Consider the following 20,471-nt stretch of genomic DNA (forward strand, 5'->3'; position numbering starts at 1 on the left):
GATTGTCAAGAATTGTGAAAAACTGAGTTTAAATGTATTTGGTTAAGGTGTATGTAAAATTCTGACTTTAACTGTATGTACAGAGTCTAGACTGTACCGGCAGTTTAATCTGCATCTCGATTGCTGAGGCAACCCCTGGTAAAGGGGCGTGTTATTGGCTGGCTTGGTCTCGAGAAGCCGGAGACTCCAAACCAATCCTGTGTTCTCAGCAGCGTTACAGTAGCCGAACACAGCAGTCAGAAACAAGAGGGGTGCCTGACGCGTAGTACAGATAAAGCAATAAGGAATCGGCCTACATTCAATTCAAGCATTCAATACATATAATCAATCAAGGATCTATACTGAAGACATCTTCTCCAATGTTGTGATATTTTGGACTGGCTGTCCTTTACCCGCGCAGGGCTGCTCATTGTCAGCGCAAATCCCGTTTTCCTTACTTGTGACGGCGGAAAGGTGGCTGTCTATGCGCTGAGTTGTGTCTCCGGGATATCCGCAGCGGCTGCGTGCCTTTGCTCCGAGCGGTGAAGGAGTTGCACTACAGGGCTGCCCCGGACCGTTCCCGGCGTAAGCGTACTCAAGCTATTGATTGACTGGGAAACCACTTGGAAATTGACTTCCTCTCTCATCAGCGGTGGAGACCTGTCCTTTCCTGTGGTGATTTTGATGTTTATGGATTTGGGAAAGACGTCTGGAGCATTTGATACAGAGAAAGAGAGAGGGGTTACTGTCAGCCTGCCGATAGCTGCTTCGCTTCGATATTGGATACATATGGGGTTGTGAGTGAGTCTACGAGACACAGGTGATTACCAGAGAAGGCAGAACAATTTTGCTATATGGAGAGCACTGAGTGAAGAATGCTCTTAGCTTTCATTCACATGATTTTGAAAATACACTTCATTTAAGTATTATCTCTCTGAACAGCATATAACGCAGGGAATGGGCAAGTTGTGTGGTGTCTATAGGCATATTGCTTTAAATGTTGAATTACTCTGTAATTCAGATTTCCACATGTAAGGAATGTTAGACGCCCTTGGATTCGTGTCAGAGAAGTTGCACACCATTTTATCCTAGATGTGACTTGGTGTGCATAGCAGCTTGTCGAAAGCATTTCATATTGAATACAATTCCTTATTTTGTGCAGTGCCATAAGGACAGACAGTTTGAAAAGCCAAATTACTTGATGCTTTGCACTTCTATTGATTTTCCCAACATTTCAATGTGACGTTTTAATGAATGCTCTATCATGATTCATGCTTTAACTGCTTTTACGATTAGGACATCTATATAGCCCATTGATGCGTAAAAATAGATACATTGTAAAAATCTAGGAATATTGCAAATCAATATCGCTTCTTTAGAATGATAATTCCATATTATCATTCCAAATAGCATTGGAATGAGGCTATTCTCTCCTAGGGAGCTCAATTTAATTCAGAATTAGCATTGCAGCTTTGAGAGAGGTCGTTTGTCACACAACAATTCAAGTTTCGGAGGCAGACAGTGGTATATGTTATTGTTCTCCAGTTGAGATGTTTGTTAGCGTAGTTGATTAGGGAGTTTAGTGGCATTCAGTAGCCAGTTACACAGTGTGACAGTCCATCTCCTAGGGGAGGGATAGTGAAAGAGAGACAGCGCCCGCGCCTGTGCGCTGTGACTTTCAGGTCTGGCTGGTGATCTGCGAGTGAGAGCGAGTCGAGTGAGTCTCCGAGCAGGAGCGGAGACCTCCTCCGCTAATAAAGAGAGCCGGGCCTCCAAAGGTTGGGCTTTGCATATTTGTAATCAAACCAATCAGAGACCTCTCTGAGATTTCGGCTAGAGCATCCAGGCGAGGTAGGCAGCACACCCTTTCAAAGGAAGAAAAGCGTTCTCAAGTTAGGGGGTGTATCACTCGCTTTAAGCCCCTATTATGGCAATGCCTTTCGCCAGATGTTAGTATTACTAGTTCTTGCCCTGTCAGATTTGAGAATGAGTAGAGCGCGAAGGGGCACAACACGAGCTTGATTTGCTAATCTTCCCACGTTTGAAACGAATATCACCACCACTGCTGCTACTTACTCTCAATATTTCTTTCCATTTAGCACCGACGGATTACCTCTTGCCTTGTCATCTTTCCAAGGAGTTGAAACGGGAGTTGTTGGTGCTGGTGCCCTGTATTTTTACTTCTTCCTTTACTGGCTCTGATTACTTGTGTGGAGGAAATGGCAACGCCAGCGTTCGAGAGAGGAACCCAACTGGAAGAGGAGAGAGGAAACCGGAGCTGAATGACAGGATGCAGCGGACAACCTGAGACATATCCAGACACATTTCAACTGCTTCAGTCAAGACACTTCTGCTTTATTTGTTTTCCTTCGGACCCAAACTTGAAAATAAGGAAGACTAACACGGCCTGAAAAACCTTGGGATGAGTTTTATTTAGGTTCGTTTTTTGTTTTTGTTTTTCCTATTATTATTTTTCTAACAAAACAAGGATGCATTGTGGATTAGTGCTGTTCCTCTTAATGGGAATCTTCTTTGTTGCTAAGGCTTTCAAAAATGGTAAGTGACAGCTATTATATGCTGGGATACTTATCCTGATGTTTTAAAGGCCCAGTGCAGCCACAAACATGATTTAGCTTGTATATACATGTCCACACAATAAGGTTGGAATAATACTCTGAAATTGTGAAAATGATGATAATACCCCTTTAGTGTAGCCTAAGAGCTTTTTGAAAAGACAGCCTGTTTTGGTGGGATGGAGTTTTGGCAGGTCTGGTGACATCACCAGGCGGTAAATTAGTTATAAGACCAATAAAAAAGAGTTCCAAACCTCTCTGCCAATAATATCCAGTTTTCAGTTTTCCCCTCCTCATTCGGACCACTCCCAGACAGTCCTAGCAAAATTTGGCTTGAGAAATTGCTCTTTGCTAAGAAGCTCTTTTTCTTTCTTTTTGACAATTTTAATTGAAAACAATCACAGTAAGATACTTAATTGTTATCCAGAAATGATTTGGTATTTAGATTAAAACTGCTGCATTGGACCATTAAGGATAAATTAGTCTTTAAACCTCCATGCATTCACCTGTCATTCTTCCCAGCCGGTTTGTGCTGTCATTGCCACCGGCATATTATTTTAGTGTGCAGGTTCTTATATTTTTGTAGGCTGTTATGAAAAGAGTCTGTCAAAGTTTGGGTACAGTAGTAGGCTGTTTCTTGCTGTAGCATATAGGCGACACTTAGCGTATTGTTTCGTTTCCATGAGCAAACTTATTTACGAGAAAAACGATAGAAAGACGAAGAAAGAACTGCTAGCTATATTTCCCATTCTCTTGAACATTGCATTGTAGCCTAACCTATTCAAAACTAATTTCAAGTAGCCTACTTTACATGGCAGATGGTAGTTATAATCCAAACGCATGACTGCGCACCCATACATTAAAATAAACTGAGAGGCTAATTTGGGCTACTTGAAGTGGCTTGCCTCTAGACACAAGAAAGGCGCATTATTCTATGAAGCTTGGAGAAGTGGTCTGTATGAAAAGAAAAACACGTTTTATAAGGCGAGAATCATTCGTTAATAAAGTTTACTCAGCAAACGAAAATAGATGGCATATATATTTGGTTATAGGCCTATGTATTCATACCCCCAAACCACAAATAAATGTAGCCTACATATGCTCCCCACAGATAATCTGGGAAATACTCGGGTCTATAATACTTTCGAATTGTTTGGCTTATTATCTACAAGTCGCATGGCATCATATTGGCCATTCCTATCGAAGCTCAGCCAAACCCCGGCACAGCCACAGTGTAGTAGCTGTTCCCCGTCCACTCTCCGTCCGCTACATTAATCAATTGCTCCCTGCAGGTCTAATGGTCCTTAGTCATTACGAGTTGTTCTAGCTAATTACTGTTGGTGACATTTCACAGAATTTAAGATTTTTAAAGCGTAAAAGTAAGAACATCTATAATTTTCACTTGGGCTATAAGTGACTAACATATTAATCCTAACCGTTATGCCCCAACATAAAACACCAATAGTGATCGATAATAACACTAAATAAGAATAATACAACTAATTACACTTTTGGTAATGTTTGTGAACAATTGTATAGCTTTTCATCAAGCCTGTAAAATGTGAATTATCTCATCTGAGCAAATTAATACATTTAAAATAGATAACACATTTCGAGAGCTTGGGACTATAAGGTTCTATCAGAAAATAAGATGATTCTGAGATAATTGGCTTTAATTGAATGAACAATTGTTATATTGCATTATTTTTAAGTTAACAACATGAATAGGGGTACTTAGAGTACTATATAGGTAGAGAACATTGAACAGAACAAGGCTATGTCAATAACTAAATTTTGACAAAAATGTAGATAGAACCATATAGTCCCAAACTCTCGATTTCTCAGATTTGGGGGAAATAGGCTACCTAATTGTTAGCATTTTGATGGTCAGAAAGGATTTACCTTACCCGTGCGTCTTTACGCATGTAGCCTATCTAAAGTAGCAAAAAGCATATTCGATTGGTTTTGATTGGTCTAGTTAAGACATCTTTAGACAATGTAGGACAATACTTGTATGGCGTGGGTGGGCCTATAAATGATGAGCTTGAATTGACTTTCATAATGATTGTTTTAACATTCAAATCAACTCAATTCCAGTTTGATTTTGAACAGATCACATTCATCTCCATCTCGACAATAATAAAACACCTAGGCTATAATTGCTTATAACACATACTCTAGCGGACATTATCGACTCATTGAATCTCTGTAGGCTATCTGTGTTGCTTTGGGCTATTGTGCTGACTGTCTTTTTCTCCACGTTCTTTCTTACAGACAAGTGTGGGGACAACATCAGAATAACGAATGCGAATTACCTCACTTCACCTGGCTATCCAGCATCATATTTGCCATCTCAGAAATGCGTTTGGGTGATTACAGCGCCTGGACCTCACCAGAGAATTCTAATCAACTTTAACCCGCATTTTGATCTCGAGGATAGAGAGTGCAAGTAAGTTGGCTGCCCTCTACTCCACTCGTGCATATTGTACATGAAAGCCCGCCATCTAGCGGTCGTGGAATTCAAGACTGCGCAGTACTGGGCAAAATTAGTGTTAAAAAAAAAAAATTGGTTTGGAGTTTCTTTGCTGGTCATTGTTTGAGAATTATTTTATTCATATGTTGTAATATTTTCCTGTTATCATGAGTTCACTTCATTAAGGAAGTAAGCCCATTTAGTGGATGTCTGAACTTCCATACATTATAGATGTCTCTTCCCCTTCTCAGTCGACTTTTTGTCATCATTACCCTTCTTGCTGGTTTTGTTACAAATCCCTGTTTAACTTTTCAGCTGTAAGGTGTTAAGCCAGGCTAGGGCTAAACGGTTAACCTGGCAGCTACCTATGAAACCGGAGCTCCACAGTAATGTGATGAGCCTGCTGCCTCCCTGTGTAAGTGGTGCCCTGAGGTAAAGCAAGACATGCAATGCCTTAGTCTGGGCTGACTGGCTCTGCCTCTATCTTTGACTGTGCCCCTACCCTCCAGCCTGCTCCCTGTGTGTGTTTGTGTGTAAGTGCGTGTGTGTTCCCTCTGAGCCTTTGTTTATGCTGGAGGGGCATCTAGAGAACACGCAGAGTGAATAGGGCTGGATACTGTTACTGTATCCCCACTACACACTACGCCCAAGCTCTTCCTCTTACTGCTACGCCCTTTGTGTTTTCGCTGAATACTATGTAGGCCCATAGATTGGGCTGTTTTAACATGATCTCTATCCACTGGGCACAGATGTCAGTTCAACAACTATAGTTTTCATTTACATTTGATTGAGTTGTCAACTAATGTGAATTCAAAGTGAAATCAACAATAATTTCAACCATGTCATTAGATTTAGGTAAAAAGTTGGGTGAAAAAAGACACTGTAGGTATATACCACTTTATTGCTTCTTTAAAGGGGCAGTCTGCAATTTACTGCCTGGTGGACCGCTCCTGTCTTCCAGAGGGGGATCCTGATGGTCCTGACTTCTCCTGGCTCAGGTCTCCACACCCAGCAATTGTTAAAGTGTCCCCAGACCCAAGGTTGCGCAGAGGGATGGCTGTGTGTGCACGTGGATGTGCGTGCGTGCAAGTGCTTGTGCGTGTGTGTGTGTGTATACAGACAGAAAGAGGAAACAATACTTTTGTTAATTAAATTAACCAGGAATGAGTTTCCGGTGTTTAAAAGCACACTCTAAAAGTCAAGGAATATAACCTCGAAGCACAAATCAAATGGCTTCCCTTTTTCAGTTAAAATAAATATACTCTGTGATCTTCAAGTTTGATCCATTTCCGTATCGTTTACAAATTACTTCTGCCGTTAATTTCATTTCAAAGTCAATTGAAGTTTTCTGTTTTCCAAGTTGGGACTGAACTGCCATGCCATCAATTGCTTGTCTGTCTGCACATGTGTTAGATGTGGATAAAGAGCATGTTATTTTCCTTGTCCCTACCTTTGCTTGTTATGTTTGGAGCAGAGCCAGGGTGTACTGTGCATATTACTGTGTAATGCTGCCCATAGAGTGGTCACGGGTTATAAACCTCAGTGCTAGAGAGAAACACACTAACAACTAACCTGCAGAGATGTCTGTAAAACTTAATCAAGTCACTAGTGACTCGTTGTTCATACAGTTATATATGTATCTGTATCTTAAATGGCACCCTATTCCCTACATAATGCACTACTTTTGACCAGAGCGCATAGGGTTTTCCATAGGTTGAAAAGTAGTGTACTACATAGGGTATAGGGAGACTTTTTGGATACAGTGGAGAAACAGGGTCAGATTGATCTCAAGGCTCTTCTATTTTAACCGCCTCTCCTCTGCTCTATTTGGTCTGCTACTGTCTCATATTTAATGTTTTAATGGAGCGGTTTTCATGGGACTTTAGTTCCACAAGTTCCACTTCACTATTTCACCTTGTTATGTGTTCACTTTAGACTGGATGAGGAAGATGGTCAGTGACATTGTCTGGGTGCCAAATGGCACCCTATTCCCTACATTACTTTTCCCCAGAGCCCATAGGGTGCCTTTTAAGATGCAGTCATTAAATTACTCTCATTCAAAAAGTTTCAACTCAAGTAGCCTAATGGTGCTTTGTAAAGTGAATGCCGCTATTGTGTTAATAGCTAGAGGGACATGTCATAGCTAAATCAATTAAGGCTTGAGAGGGAGAGACATGTGCTTCATGGCCATGGTGTCTTTGTTGGTAGATAGCAGTTCAGTTGGTTGGTGTGATTTGTACAGCAGCAGTAAGCAGACTACCATGGGCCATCTAGTCGCAGCTCGACTCACACAAACACCCCTTACATAATAGAAACTGATAATGGCCAGCCCCAGAATGGCGACCTTGCCTTCCTTATCTGATGGACCAGCGGGTAGGGGGGAAGCAGGCAGCTACAATGCAGGCCTCAGTGCACTCCCCTGCAATCTAATTAATGGTCCAAATGGAACACACATGCTACACATGTGCTCCTACATGACCGTTATCAACAAACCAAAGAAGAAGCAAGCTGAAAGTGCTTGTAAAAACCGTCAGTGGCTGAGCCTACCTCTGGCGCTCCCTCCCTGACGGGTTTGTTTGGAAGGTTAGGGCTATGTCCCAAATAGCGCCCTATTCCCAACGTATAGTGCACAACTTTTGACCAATGCCTATAGGGAATGAGGTGCCATTTGGGACTCAGACTAGGTCTACAGCTTGTATCCTGGCTGAGCAGAGAGTTGGAGGAAAATACTTCATCAGTACACTCTTAGAAAAAAAGGTGCTATCAGCTGTCCCCATAGGAGAACCCTTTAAATAACCCCTTTTGGTTCCAGGTAGAATCTTTTTAGTTCCAGATAGAACCCTTTTGGGTTCCAGGTAGAACCCTTTCCACAGAGGGTTCTACATTGAACCCAAAATAGTTAAAACTGGAACCAAAAAGGGTTCTCCTATGGGGACAGCCATAGGACCCTTTTGGAACCCTTTTTTCTAAGAGTGTAGATAAGGACTAAGTGGGCATTGATATGTAAATGTTGGTCATGTTTACCTTTCCACACACCGTTGTACAGACTCTCATGGCGTGTTTTTGGGTCGCGCTAACGTGTATGCTCACAGAAACCTAATGAAGTTTGAGGTAAAAGCCGGGCCCGTAAAGACAAATATTTTAAGTAAATTCGCTCTGATCTTCAGTGGAATGAACAGCTTTCTTGGCGACAAGGCAAAATTGAGTAAATGTATATTTTGTGAGCTTGCCCTCTGGGTACTCAGGTTCACTACAATCTGATAACGCTGTCAGACAGACATGTAGTTGTGGCAGTTATGCCGTCTCATGGAGAAATGGTTGTTTGGCTGGATATGAAGTCATAAACAAGTGACTGACATGAACTACATTACCAAAAGTATGTGGACAGCTGCTCGTCGAACATTTCATTCCAAAATTATGGGCATTAATATGGAGTTGGTCCCCCCTTTGCTGCTATAACAGCCTCCACTCTTCTGGGAAGGCTTTCCACTAGATAATGGAACATTGCTGCAGGGACTTGCTTCCATTCAGCTACAAGAGCATTAGTGAGGTCGGGCACTGATGTTGGGCGATTAAGCCTGGCTCACAGTCGGCCTTCCCCAAACTGTTGCCACAAAGTTGGAAACACAGAATCATCTAGAATGTCATTGTATGTATGCTTTAGCATTAATATTTCCCTTCACTGGAGCTAAGGGGCCTAGCCCAAACCATGAAAAACAGCCCCAGATCATTATTCTTCCTCCACCAAACTTTACAGTTGGCACTATGCATTGGGGCAGGTAGCGTTCTCCATGCACCCGCCAATCCCAGATTCGTCCGTCGTACTGCCAGATGGTGAAGCGTGATTCATCACTCCAGAGAACGTGTTTCCACTGCTCCAGAGACCAATGGCGGCGAGCTTTACACTGCTCCAGCCGAGTCTTGGCATTGCGCATGGTGATCTTAGGCTTGTGTGTGGCTGCTCGGCCATGGAAACCCATTTCATGAAACTCCCGATGAACAGTTCTTGTGCTGACGTTGCTTCCAGAGGCAGTTTGGAACTCGGTAGTGAGTGTTGCAATCAAGGACAGACGATTTTTACGTGCTACGAGCTTCAGCACTAGGCGGTCCCATTCTGTGAGCTAGTGTGGCCTACCACTTCATGGCTGAGCCATTGTTGCTCTTAAACATTTCCACTTCACAATAACAGCACTTACAGTTGACCGGGGAAGCTCTAGCGGAGCAGAAATTCAAGGAACTGACTTGTTGGAAAGGTGGCGTCCAATGACTGTGCCACGTTGAAAGTCACTGAGCTCTTCAGTAAGGCCATTCTACTGCCAATGTTTGTTTATGGAGATTGTATGGCTGTGTGCTCAACTTTATACACCTGTCAGCAACGGGTGTGGCTGAAATAGCCAAATCCACTAATTTGAAGGGGTGTCCACATATTTTTGTGTATATACAGTGCCTTGCAAAAATATTCATCCCCCTTGGCATTTTTCCTATTTTGTTGCATTACAACCTGTAATTTAAATTGATTTTTATTTGGATTTCATGTAATGGACATTTAACTTGGGGAAGTTAAATGAAAAAAATAACTTGTTTCAAAAAATTCGAACAAATAAATAACGGAAAGGTGGTGCGTGCGTATGTATTCAACCCCTTTGCTATGAAGCCCATAAATAAGATCTGGTGCAACCAATTACCTTCAGAAGTCACATAATTAGTTAAATAAAGTCCACCTGTGTGCAATCTAAGTGTCACATGATCTGTCACATGATCTCAGCATATATACACCTGTTCTGAAAGGCCCCAGAGTCTGCAACACCACTAAGTAAGGGGCACCACCAAGCAAGCGGCACCATGAAGATCGAGGAGCTCTCCAAACAGGCCAGGGACAAAGTTGTGGAGAAGTACAGATCAGGGTTGGGTTATCAAAAAATATCAGAAACTTTGAACATCCCATTGAGCACCATTAAATCCATTATTAAAAATGGAAAGAATATGGCCCCCCACCAAAATTCACGGACCAGGCAAGGAGGTCATTAATAAGAGAGGCAACGAAGACACCAAAGATAACACTGAAGGAGCTGCAAAGCTCCACAGCGGAGATTGGAGTATCTGTCCATTAGACCACTTTAAGGCGTACATTCCACAGAGCTGGGCTTTACGGAAGAGTGGCCATAAAAAAGCCATTGCTTAAAGAAAAAAATAAGCAAACACGTTTGGTGTTCGCCAAAAGGCATGTGGGAGACTCCCCAAACATATGGAAGAAGGTACTCTGGTCAGATGAGACTAAAATTGAGCTTTTTGGCCATCAAGGAAAATGCTATGTCTGGCGCAAACCCAACACCTCTCATCACCCCGAGAACACCATCCCCACAGTGAAGCATGGTGGTGGCAGCATCATGCTGTGGGGATGTTTTTCATCGGCAGGGACTGGGAAACTAGTCAGAATTGAAGGAATGATGGATGGCCCTAAATACAGGGAAATTCTTGAGGGAAACCTGTTTCAGTCTTCCAGAGATTTGAGACTGGGACAGAGGTTCACCTTCCAGCAGGACAATGACCCTAAGCATACTGCTAAAGCAACACCCGAGTGCTTTAAGGGGAAACATTTAAATGTCTTGGAATGGCCTAGTCAAAGCCCAGACATCAATCCAATTGAGAATCTGTGGTATGACTTAAAGATTGCTGTACACCAGCGGAACCCATCCAACTTGAAGGAGCTGGAGCAGTTTTGCCTTGAAGAATGGGCAAAAATCCCAGTGGCTAGATGTGCGAAACTTATAGAGACATACCCCAAGAGACTTGCAGCTGTAATTTCTTCAAAAAGTGGCTCTACAAATTATTGACTTTGGGGGGTTGAATAGTTATGCACACTGAAGTATTCTGTTTTTTTGTCTTATTTCTTGTTTGTTTCACAAGAAAAAATATTTTGCATCTTCAAAGTGTTGTAAATCAAATGATACAACCCCCCCAAAACTCAATTTTCATTCCAGGTTCTAAGGCAACAAAATAGTAAAAATGCCAAGGGGGGTGAATACTTTAGCGAGCAATTATGTGACTTCTGAAGGTAATTGGTTGCACCAGATCTTATTTAGGGGCTTCATAGCAAAGGGGGTGAATACATATGCAAGCACCACTTTTCCGTAATTTATTTTGTTGAATTTTTTTTAACAAGTTATTTTTTTCATTTCACTTCACCAATTTGGACAAAATAGGAAAAACGGCAAGGGGGATGAATACTTTTGCAAGGCACTGTAACGTTCTGAGAACCATATGTTTCTTAGAGGGGAATGGTGCAGGAACATTCTTAACACATTTAAGGAATTTGACAAAAAAAACTTTATTATCTTGATATTTCATTACTTGAACAGAATATTTCCTAAAATGTCAAACAATTTCATTTACATTTTGGTAATGTTCTAGGAATGTTCTCCAACTGGTTTGACATTGGGAATATTCTCAAATAGTTAATGGAACGTTAAGAAACAACTTTATTCTGTGGGAATTTTAGCATTACAGCATAACATTTCCTACAGATTTTCTCATTGTTCTATTTAAAGTCATGTTCTCACATTGTTCCGAGAACGTTAAGAAACAATGTTCTTCTTTGGGAATTTCAGTATGTTCCGAGAACGTTCAGAAAACTTTCCATAAAAACCACAAGAAAACTTTAGTAATGTTCAGAGAGTGTTCTAAGAATGTTATTTAAAAACATATACATTCCGTTCTAAGCATCAACTAAACTCTCTCTATCCTCTATCTTGTTAAATGTGTTCAGGTGTGTTGGCCACGCGCACTAATTGGCCACACTTGATAATAATGAGTGCTTGTTTCCTTTGAATTGGGGTCTGTTTGAATAGACTAAAATTAACAGCTTTGTATGAGTAAATAAAACAACATGGCATGCTAGGTCCATCCTGGTGGCGCAGTGGATTAATTCCATGGATAGAAGATCATAGGTTTGAATCTCACTGACGCTGTCCCACAATAAAAATAAATATGTTTGCATGATTAATGAGCAAATTAAAGCAAATTAATTTCCATGTGTCCTATCTGTGCTTGGAGGTCAATACAGTTAGTGTTATTATACTAGCAGTGTTATTACAATTCTTATTGAAACATGTTCTCAGAATGTTAATTACTTACCTTCAAATAAGCTATTATTTTTATTCTCAGAACGATAATAAAACCTCCCAGGAAAACTTTCAGGGAACCGTAGTAAAACGTTCTCAGAACATCCCTGCAACCTAAAAAAAATGTACATTCCCAGAACAGGCAAAATGTTCACTTCTGTTCTCAGAAAGTAAAAAAAAAGTTATGTTTTATCAGTCAGGAAACTTATGGCTTCGTTCCCAGAACCAATGAGAAACCAGAAACGTACGTTCCCACAACTTCCAAAGAACCAAATGTGCTAGCTGGGGAGGGTGGGGGAAAATATTTGGGGAATGCCTTCTGAAGAAGGTCTGCCCTTTGTGGTGAGAGAGGAGTGGAGAGAGGAAGAGTGAGAAAGTCAGTCAGTGAGGGAGGGAAAGCTTCAGCTCACCTCACACACAATAGCTCAGAAGAGCTGAGCTCCCCACTCGTTCTCCTCTCTTCCCTGCTCCTGACTGTGACTGCCCATAATTCTAGGCTTGAAAAAAATGACCACCTCCCCTCTCCTGTCGAGTAGCCCCCTCGGAGAGCCACATACCCTGCTGGGAAGACAAACACTCTTCTCTGTGGCCTGAGACAATGCACATCCTGCCTGCCTGCCCCTCTGCCCTCTACCCTCCGCCCGCCCTGCCAGGCATTCCTCTTGGTCAGGCCTGCTGGACTACAGGCTTGCGTCCAAATGGGACCCTATTCCCTATATAGTGCACTACTTTTGACCAGGCGCAATAGGGCTCTGGTTAAAAGTAGTGCACTATGTAAGGAGTAGGGTGCTATTTGGGATGCAGACCTACATTGCAGATATGAGTTACAGCAGGGAAAGCAGGGGAAAGGAGAAAGTAGTACTCAGCCCCCTATTGGTTCTGGAGAGTTCTCTTTTCCTACAGGTTCTTTTGTTAAGCAGGAATCCTGAGACCCTGACTGACTCATAGCTTCATAACACAACACTCATGTTTAACAATGAAGTCCACCTGTTCCACTGAGTTATTCAGTAGAGGAGGGGTACTGTGGGGAAGAAGAGGGTTTGTGAATGGGACTCACTGCTGTGACTGTTTCCCATGGTACTGCCACACAACGTCTATACAGCCTGGCTGGATCTGAAGCTACCTGATGGGGTTTGGGATCAGTGGGAGTCCTTTCTCCTCTCTGGAGAGGCTCCATGTCATTGTGGAAGTGCCCCATAAGTCTCCCCCAAAAAACCCTGAATAAAGTGCGCTGACTCCCCCACTCACTTCCGTTATCACACCCTGGATGTGTCCCAAATGGCACCCTATTCCCTATATAGTGCATTACTTTTGAATAGACCCCTATGGGCCATTTGGGATGCAGAGCCTCTCACGCTCCACCACCGCACAAGCAAATAATGAAAAATGGTGAGTGGTCTGCGTGATCGTCCATCAGCCGTTGTCATGGAGGAAAATAAATAAGGCAGGAATGTAACAAGGCTTTTCTATCCTCCGTCTGCAAGGTCAGGCCTTTTAAAACGGGCTGGCAGGCTGCGACCTCTCAGGGCCAGGGGAAGAGGCTTGGGCTGACATTAATTGTTTGAGACACTTATAGCCTGGATAACATACATGATTTCTAGTTGTTTATGGGTCTCTTTTATGTAAGAATTTACCAGTGAGGCATTTATGCTTTTCAAGATCAAAGCAGAGTTGAAATAACAGAGGCATATTCGCACAACGAGACAAAATACAGAGTGCAGCAGCACTGTTTCTTTTAGGACAATGGCGGCTGAAATTATGCACCTGTTGTACAGTAGGACGTACATTGTATCTCAAATTACATTATGACAGCACCACTGATTCAAGTGAAGTTGTTAGCACTTGCTATGAATTATCCCAAATCATAACTTGCCATGATAGAAAACAGGTTGTCAGAAATCCCTGTTCTTCTGCTACATTCACAGAATATTGAAGTACCTCTGGCCCATCCGGTGATCCATTATAACTAGTGTAATTAGCATTTCCGAGCAGATGAAAGCACTGTCTAAACTATCTCTCTTTAGTTATGTTTAAAAGAGAGGTTCACCTCTGGCATGAGTTAACGGACAAAAGGCTGAAAAAGAGTGTGGGGTAGGAATCTCTCTCTCTCTCTCTCTCTCTCTCTCTCTCTCTCTCTCTCTCTCTCTCTCTATGTCTCTCTCTCATCTATCTTCTATGTTACTCAAAGCGTTAATGGTGGTAAAGTCCTAGTGTGTATGTGTGTGTCTATGTGTGTGTGTGTGTGTGTGCATCCGTACGTGTACGTGTGTGTGTCTATCCCAGGCTGGGGCTAAAGTAGAGGAGAAGGGTTTACCGTTGTGCCGGTGGTGAAGTTTTCACCTTGGTCAGTGTTGGAAGGACAGCTTGATTGAAAAGCTTTCTCACCGTGACATCTGCCGTCCTCCCTGCTGCTCTGTCACCACTTTGATTCATGCGTGCCCAGCTCACGCACACCGCGATTGGGAGGCGAGCCACTCCTCTACCCCACAGGAGGGGACTCCAATTCAGAGGAGGAGGAGAAGAAAGAGGAGGAGAAGAAGGGGGAGATGAAACAGTGGGATGAAGTTGAATGGAAGGATAAGAGGAGTAAGGGGCCACAGTCGTAAAAAAAAAAAAACTGAATTGGAGACCTATAACTCTGCTACACAACGATATGAAGATATCATGTTTTAGGTTTTTATTTAGTTTTTAATGTGGGGAGTTATCCTCCCATGTTCACTGAGGATGGAGGGTTGAGTATCTTGAGGTTTTTTTGGCAGCCGGCTTTTTCTTTTTTTCCCTCCAGAGCCATACAAGCATCCCTATATGGACGTTTTTGGTGGATGAAGTCGCAGCCCACACAGCTGAGGGATTTCTTGTAGTATGCTTTTGCTTTTATCCGAAACCGACTCCCAGGAAAAGAGCTTTATGGACAAGTCCATGGGTGCGTCCCAAATGGCACCCTATTCCCTAGTGCACTATGGGCACTGGTGAAAAGATAGGGCCCTGGTCGAAAGTAGTGCACTATATAGGGAGTAGGGTGCCATTTGGGATGCAGTCCATGATTAGAGGACAGCATGGTAACATGGACACAGATCTATGGACTCTAAGAAATTCATAAAAATGTTCCTTCCAGCGAAAGATGAAAAAGCATTAAACTCTCAGGCCGTAATTCAATTACGTGTTCTGTTTCCAAAGACATTGGCAATACGAGCACTCAGTCTCAACTCAAGCTCTTTTTGGATATACATAATATTCTCTCTCTCTTTCTCTCTGTTTCCAAAACAACAAAGGGGGAAATAAACTAGTGGTGATTATGGGATGTTGGTGGGAGTAGGGGGGATTAGTAGAAAACAGCATCTCACAATGTCTTTCTCCTCCCTCCTCCCTCCATCCACCCTCCCTCCATCCACCCTCCCAGTCCCTAGAAGAATGAGTGGAGTCTATGGAATCCTGTTTTAATTGATGAGGCCAGTTGGAGGTTGTGGAGGCCTGTTGATGAGGCCAGATGGAGCTGTAGAGTCTGTGAAGTCTGTAATACACCATGTCCAGGCATGTCAGCCGTGTTTAGTTTAGTGGCGTAGCCCTGAATGGCCCTCAGGGTTTGATTGATGTGCCCCTGGTTTTCAGCTCCTCACAGACCTGGTTGCCCTAAAGCCTCAGTGTTTTGTGAGCTGCAGGGCGGCGAGGAATGGAAGACTCAAGGTATAATTACAAACAGCCGAGTTTGGCTGGGGGCTGTTCTTCCAGCTTCCAGCATCAACCAGGAGAGGCTCTGAAGCCAAGTGGGTTTGTTTTGCAGTAGGTAGGAAAGTCCTCCTATTTCAGGCCGGCACATTCCAACCGTCCGTGGTCCATCGTTCTCCATCCGTCTGTGTGTTTGTGCACACCGTGGGGCGGTTTGCCAGCCCGTCCATCGATAGCTGGTGTGGTGTTCCCCGGCCCTAACTCCACAGCTCTCCGCAGGTTGACAAGGGTATGTGTGCGTGTGTGTGTGTGTATGTGTGTGGGTCTGGGTTGGCTGCATGTGGAAGCAGCAGCAGCAAAGCAGACTTTGATGGATGCCTCTGGACCCCGCTGCTCTCTGATTGAGTTAGAGCCACCCCACAAACACTCGCTTTGTTGGCTTTCCAACTTGATCTCTTCTCTGTAAACCAGAAAAGCTACCGCCTTTTTCTCACGGCATAATTCTATTACCTAAATAGACTCAATAGGCATATAGAGGGTACATTTAGCCCCTCTACACCTCAATATACTACCCTTTTAAGAGGCCAGAGGGGGACAACTGCTTCCATAATGGCACCCTTTACCCTATATAGTGCACTACTTTTAACCAGGGCCACTGGTCAAAAGTAGTGCACTATTTAGGGAATAGGGTGCAGTTAAGCATGCAACCATGGTCAGAATGCAGAGGCAGCTAATTACTAAGCGGATGGGCTCCATGTTGGCTGACAGACCAGGGTGTGCGTGGAAGGGCCAATAAATGGAGAGGTCAGTTAATTCGCCCTCCAAAAACTTGGCACGATTTGCTAGGCTGGCCCATCAGAAAAGCACTTTGATCAGCCTGGGCAGTGGGTAAAGACTGGGTAATGCCAACCCCTCCATACCCCCTACCGTCAGCTCTGCCCGGCCTACAGCCCACGGCCCACACACGTTGTTGTTGTTGTGGAAGAGATGCACTGCCTGGCACCTCACCCTCACAGCCTTCGCAGCATGGCCTATTTGGCTTCCAAACAACCTTGTCATAAAAAAAATTAAGTATCCTATAGCTAGTGTGAACAAAGGGGACATTTTATTGGAAATGAGGATGGACTAAGGGAGCTATGAGAGGTGAATGATCACTAGGGATGATCAGCGTATCAGATAGAGGATGTGAGTGTCCTTGGCTATCTGGCAATCAGTCAAATAACTGGTCACGCCAAAATACATTTGGCACACACATTCTAAATCACTCCTGTTTGTTATCGTCATCCTCTTCCGCTTCCTGTCAAGAGTAGAAATAGCTGCCTGCCGGTCTTAAATGTGTGTGTGTGTGTGTGTGTGTGTGTCTCTGTATGTGTGTATGTTAGAGTAGAAAGGGCTCCCTGCCCAAAATCCTTTGACCTCCTGTCCTCCCTGCTCCTCTCTCCAGCCAACCACTGTCCTATCCCAGGCTCTATAGCCTCTCCCAGCTTGCTGTATATCTCTCTGACCTGGTTGAGAGGCAGCAGGGCTTGGCCTCCCCTAAACCTCTGCTGTTTCTCTGCTGCAGTCTTCTGGGAGGAGAGGAGAGGGTGGATGGGGAGGAAGAGAGAGACGGATGGACCTTTTAATTGAATAAGTCCCAGTGCAGTTATTGCTATTGCCCCCCAGCTCTCTAGTCAGGGCGGAGCCAGATAAAATAATCAGGGGACAGCTGAGTGAGAGAGGAGAGAGGCCTAGCTTGGTCTATTCTGCCTGCTCTGCCCGGCAGGAATCCTTCACATGACACTGCTCCCCCAGACCGCCAGAATTGTTCATGTTGTCACCCATTAGCCTACTACTACTACCTCTCTCTCTTGCTCTCTCTGTCTCTTGTGCTGCCTCTCCTCTGTCTCTCTCTCTCCGTAATCTCTCTCCCACTCCCTCTCTCTTTTCCTATCCTCTCCTTTCTCTCTCCTCATTGTGGAGAGGAAAGAGTCTTGAAACGGCACCCAGCCTTGAAACCGCCTTGAAAGGCTTTACCTCTGTTTGACCCTGTTCCTCCCCCTTTCCTCCCCCCACCCTTAGAATCCACTGTGCAGAATACACACAGCTCATTACCCACGAGGGAGGGAGAATGCATCTCTCAGTAGTCAACAAATGGGACATATAGTTTGAAAATTATCTTGTTTTTGAGTGTGCGTGTTTTTGTTTAGTTTTTTACATATGTCACGTAAATCAGAAATCATACCATATCTTCTCTGGTCTAATTCTAGTCCCACACAAAGTTCAGTGGGTCACGAGCCCATTGTTTACAGCTAACCACTTTTATATCCTCTTCCTCCTCACCTCGTATTTTTTCTCCTTGTTTTGTATGAGCTCCATCATAGTATTCATCATATCAGCTTCATCTTAATCATATGGATGAGTGGGATTATGCAGAGACTCCTCTCCTCTCCTCTCCTCTCTCTGTAATCACAGGGCTCACAGATGTCATGGTGCGACAAATGGGAGCTGTTCTCTCAGTAATGGCTCCCTGACACTGACAATATGAGGACCTGCTACTGTGCTACTGTCTGTGTCTACCTCAATGTCTTCAGGGCTTTTTTAGCCACTCTTCTGTCTTTTTTTTCTTCTTCCAATTTGCGCGTTTCTCTCTCTTTTTCTTTATAAGGTTGCTAGTTACTCTGTTGTGTTAAATTGTGAAATTGAACCAAGGTGCGGTTTGCATAGTAAAGGCCATGTTGCAAGACATGAGGCTAGACTTCAGTATGTGGGGATTGTTGAGTAAATTAGTCAGTTACTAATAATTTAGGTTATTCAATGTCACACGACCCTGAGGTAATGTTATCATGCATTTCCTAGAAAACCAGCTGCTGGGGTATTCAGCGACAGCTCCGTGAATACCTGAATATTCATAACAACGTTCTTCTACAAATATGCACAGAAACACTGCCATATTGTAGCCTAGCTAAGTGATTTAATTTTAGGCGCTGACTTGAAAAGGAACAAGTGCTAAATGCATATTTCCATTCTGCCCTGGGCGATTCTCTAATGAATTGTGGTTATTCATTCCTGCCTTATTCATGATAACAAGATGTATTATGGAAAATGAAGGGATTATAATTAGGGCAAAATACAAGCACTTCACCGGTTTCTCATGAAACTCTACTGCAATCACTGCTTCCATTAAATGTTTAACCCCATGAATAGAATAGACATTAAAATGTGATGATTTAAGGGTGGGAAGGAATAAAGGTGTTTGTTTGCAGTTTGAGCCTGTGCTTTACACAAAGCATGTGCTTTATACATTTAGTGATTAGATCAAGTTTAAGGGTGTTCATCCAAAGTGGATTGATTTATGACTTATGGAACAACTGGTCTCTCTCATACTCTCTCTCCCTCTCTATCTCTCCCCCTCCCTCTCTATCTCTCCCCCTCCCTCTCTTTCCCTCCCCCTCTCTCTCTCTCTCTCTCTCTCTCTCTCTCTTTCTCTCTATATCTCTCTCAATCTCTTTCTTTTGCTCTCTCTCTCCTTTACTCTACCCTTCCACTGCAGCGTGAACCAACTTAAAGTAATCAGGACTCCCCTTCAGGCTTACTAACTTCTCTCCAATCTGTCTGCTGTCTCTCTCATATTTCCTAATAAAGGATTATTGTGTTGTGTGAGATGCAATAATTAGGTCTAAATACCCCAATTCATTAATCTGATTGTTGGGTAGAGTGCATATGCAGGATCTTTCAACAGCGTCATTAGAGGGAACCTAATGGATGGAGGCACACTAGATCCATCAATGTTAATGATAATTACCCGTTTATAAAAGCATACGCTGCCAAGGCAGCCGCAGAAATCTAAACCAACCAGTTGCATCTAAAAATATGAGAGTGACTGGGTTTTGCAATGAGCTGAGCTGGGCTGAGCTGGTTTCCATTTCAGTTCAGTGAACTGCGGGTCTTTCCTACTCTACCCGTTCCATGCCTCTCGGCAGTCAGAAGTCACAAGAGTCGGACGTTTAAATGTAGAGTCTGTTGCTGCCCACCCCGTTCCCTCCTTGTCTGTCAGACTCAGCAACTGACAGTTCATTACAGTCCTGGGTGGCACTGAGGAGGGGGGAGTGAGGAGGGTGAGACTTTTATTACAGTTTTGGTTAATGAATGTCATATGCTGGAGGAAAGCGGTAAGTGCAGTCCATCTGACTCGGTGAGGTATGTCCCCGCCAGGCTCAAAAAAAGAAACGTCTCAGCTGGCGACCTCATTGTAGAAACGTTAATGATGTTATGCTCCAGTCCTAAGTGACAGTTTGTTAGCCCTGATGTCTAGCTAGTACTTGAGTAGGATTTCAGATCTCTGAGATGGATTTCTTGACAGCCGACAACAGGCTTTTCCTGTAAACCCCATTTAGGCCTCGCTGGGGCTGCGGCTAAAATAGCACCCTATTTACTATGTAGTGCACTACTTTTGACCAGGGCCCACAGGGCTCTGGTCAAAAGTAGTGCACTCTATATAGGGAATAGGGTGCCATTTGGGACGCAGCCTAGACCTCACTGAGCTGAGATGTCCCAGATCTCTTTTGTTGTTTGGCCTTTACCAGTTTATTTAGTTTAACCCTGAGAGTTGTTTTGAAATGTTTGGAGGTGACATGTTTATGGTGTGATCGTTAGCCCTAGCGACAGGTCTAGAAAGAG

General features: G+C 43.5%; 1 protein-coding gene across 2 annotated transcripts in view; it reads left to right on the forward strand.

Annotated features, from left to right (window-relative positions):
* Positions 1-216: 216 nt before the first annotated feature.
* Positions 217-20,471, forward strand: part of LOC121570009 (neuropilin-1a) — a 92,562-nt gene continuing 72,307 nt past the window's right edge. For both annotated transcript variants that reach the window (XM_041881450.1, XM_041881452.1), the window contains exons 1-3: positions 217-799; positions 2,079-2,535; positions 4,827-5,001. In XM_041881450.1, coding sequence (XP_041737384.1) covers positions 2,469-2,535; positions 4,827-5,001 — 242 coding nt within the window. In that variant the 5' untranslated portion in view covers positions 217-799; positions 2,079-2,468. The remainder of the gene's footprint in view (positions 800-2,078; positions 2,536-4,826; positions 5,002-20,471) is intronic.

This window comes from Coregonus clupeaformis, chromosome 7 (genome assembly GCF_020615455.1).
Source record: "Coregonus clupeaformis isolate EN_2021a chromosome 7, ASM2061545v1, whole genome shotgun sequence".
Lineage (NCBI taxonomy): Eukaryota > Metazoa > Chordata > Actinopteri > Salmoniformes > Salmonidae > Coregonus > Coregonus clupeaformis.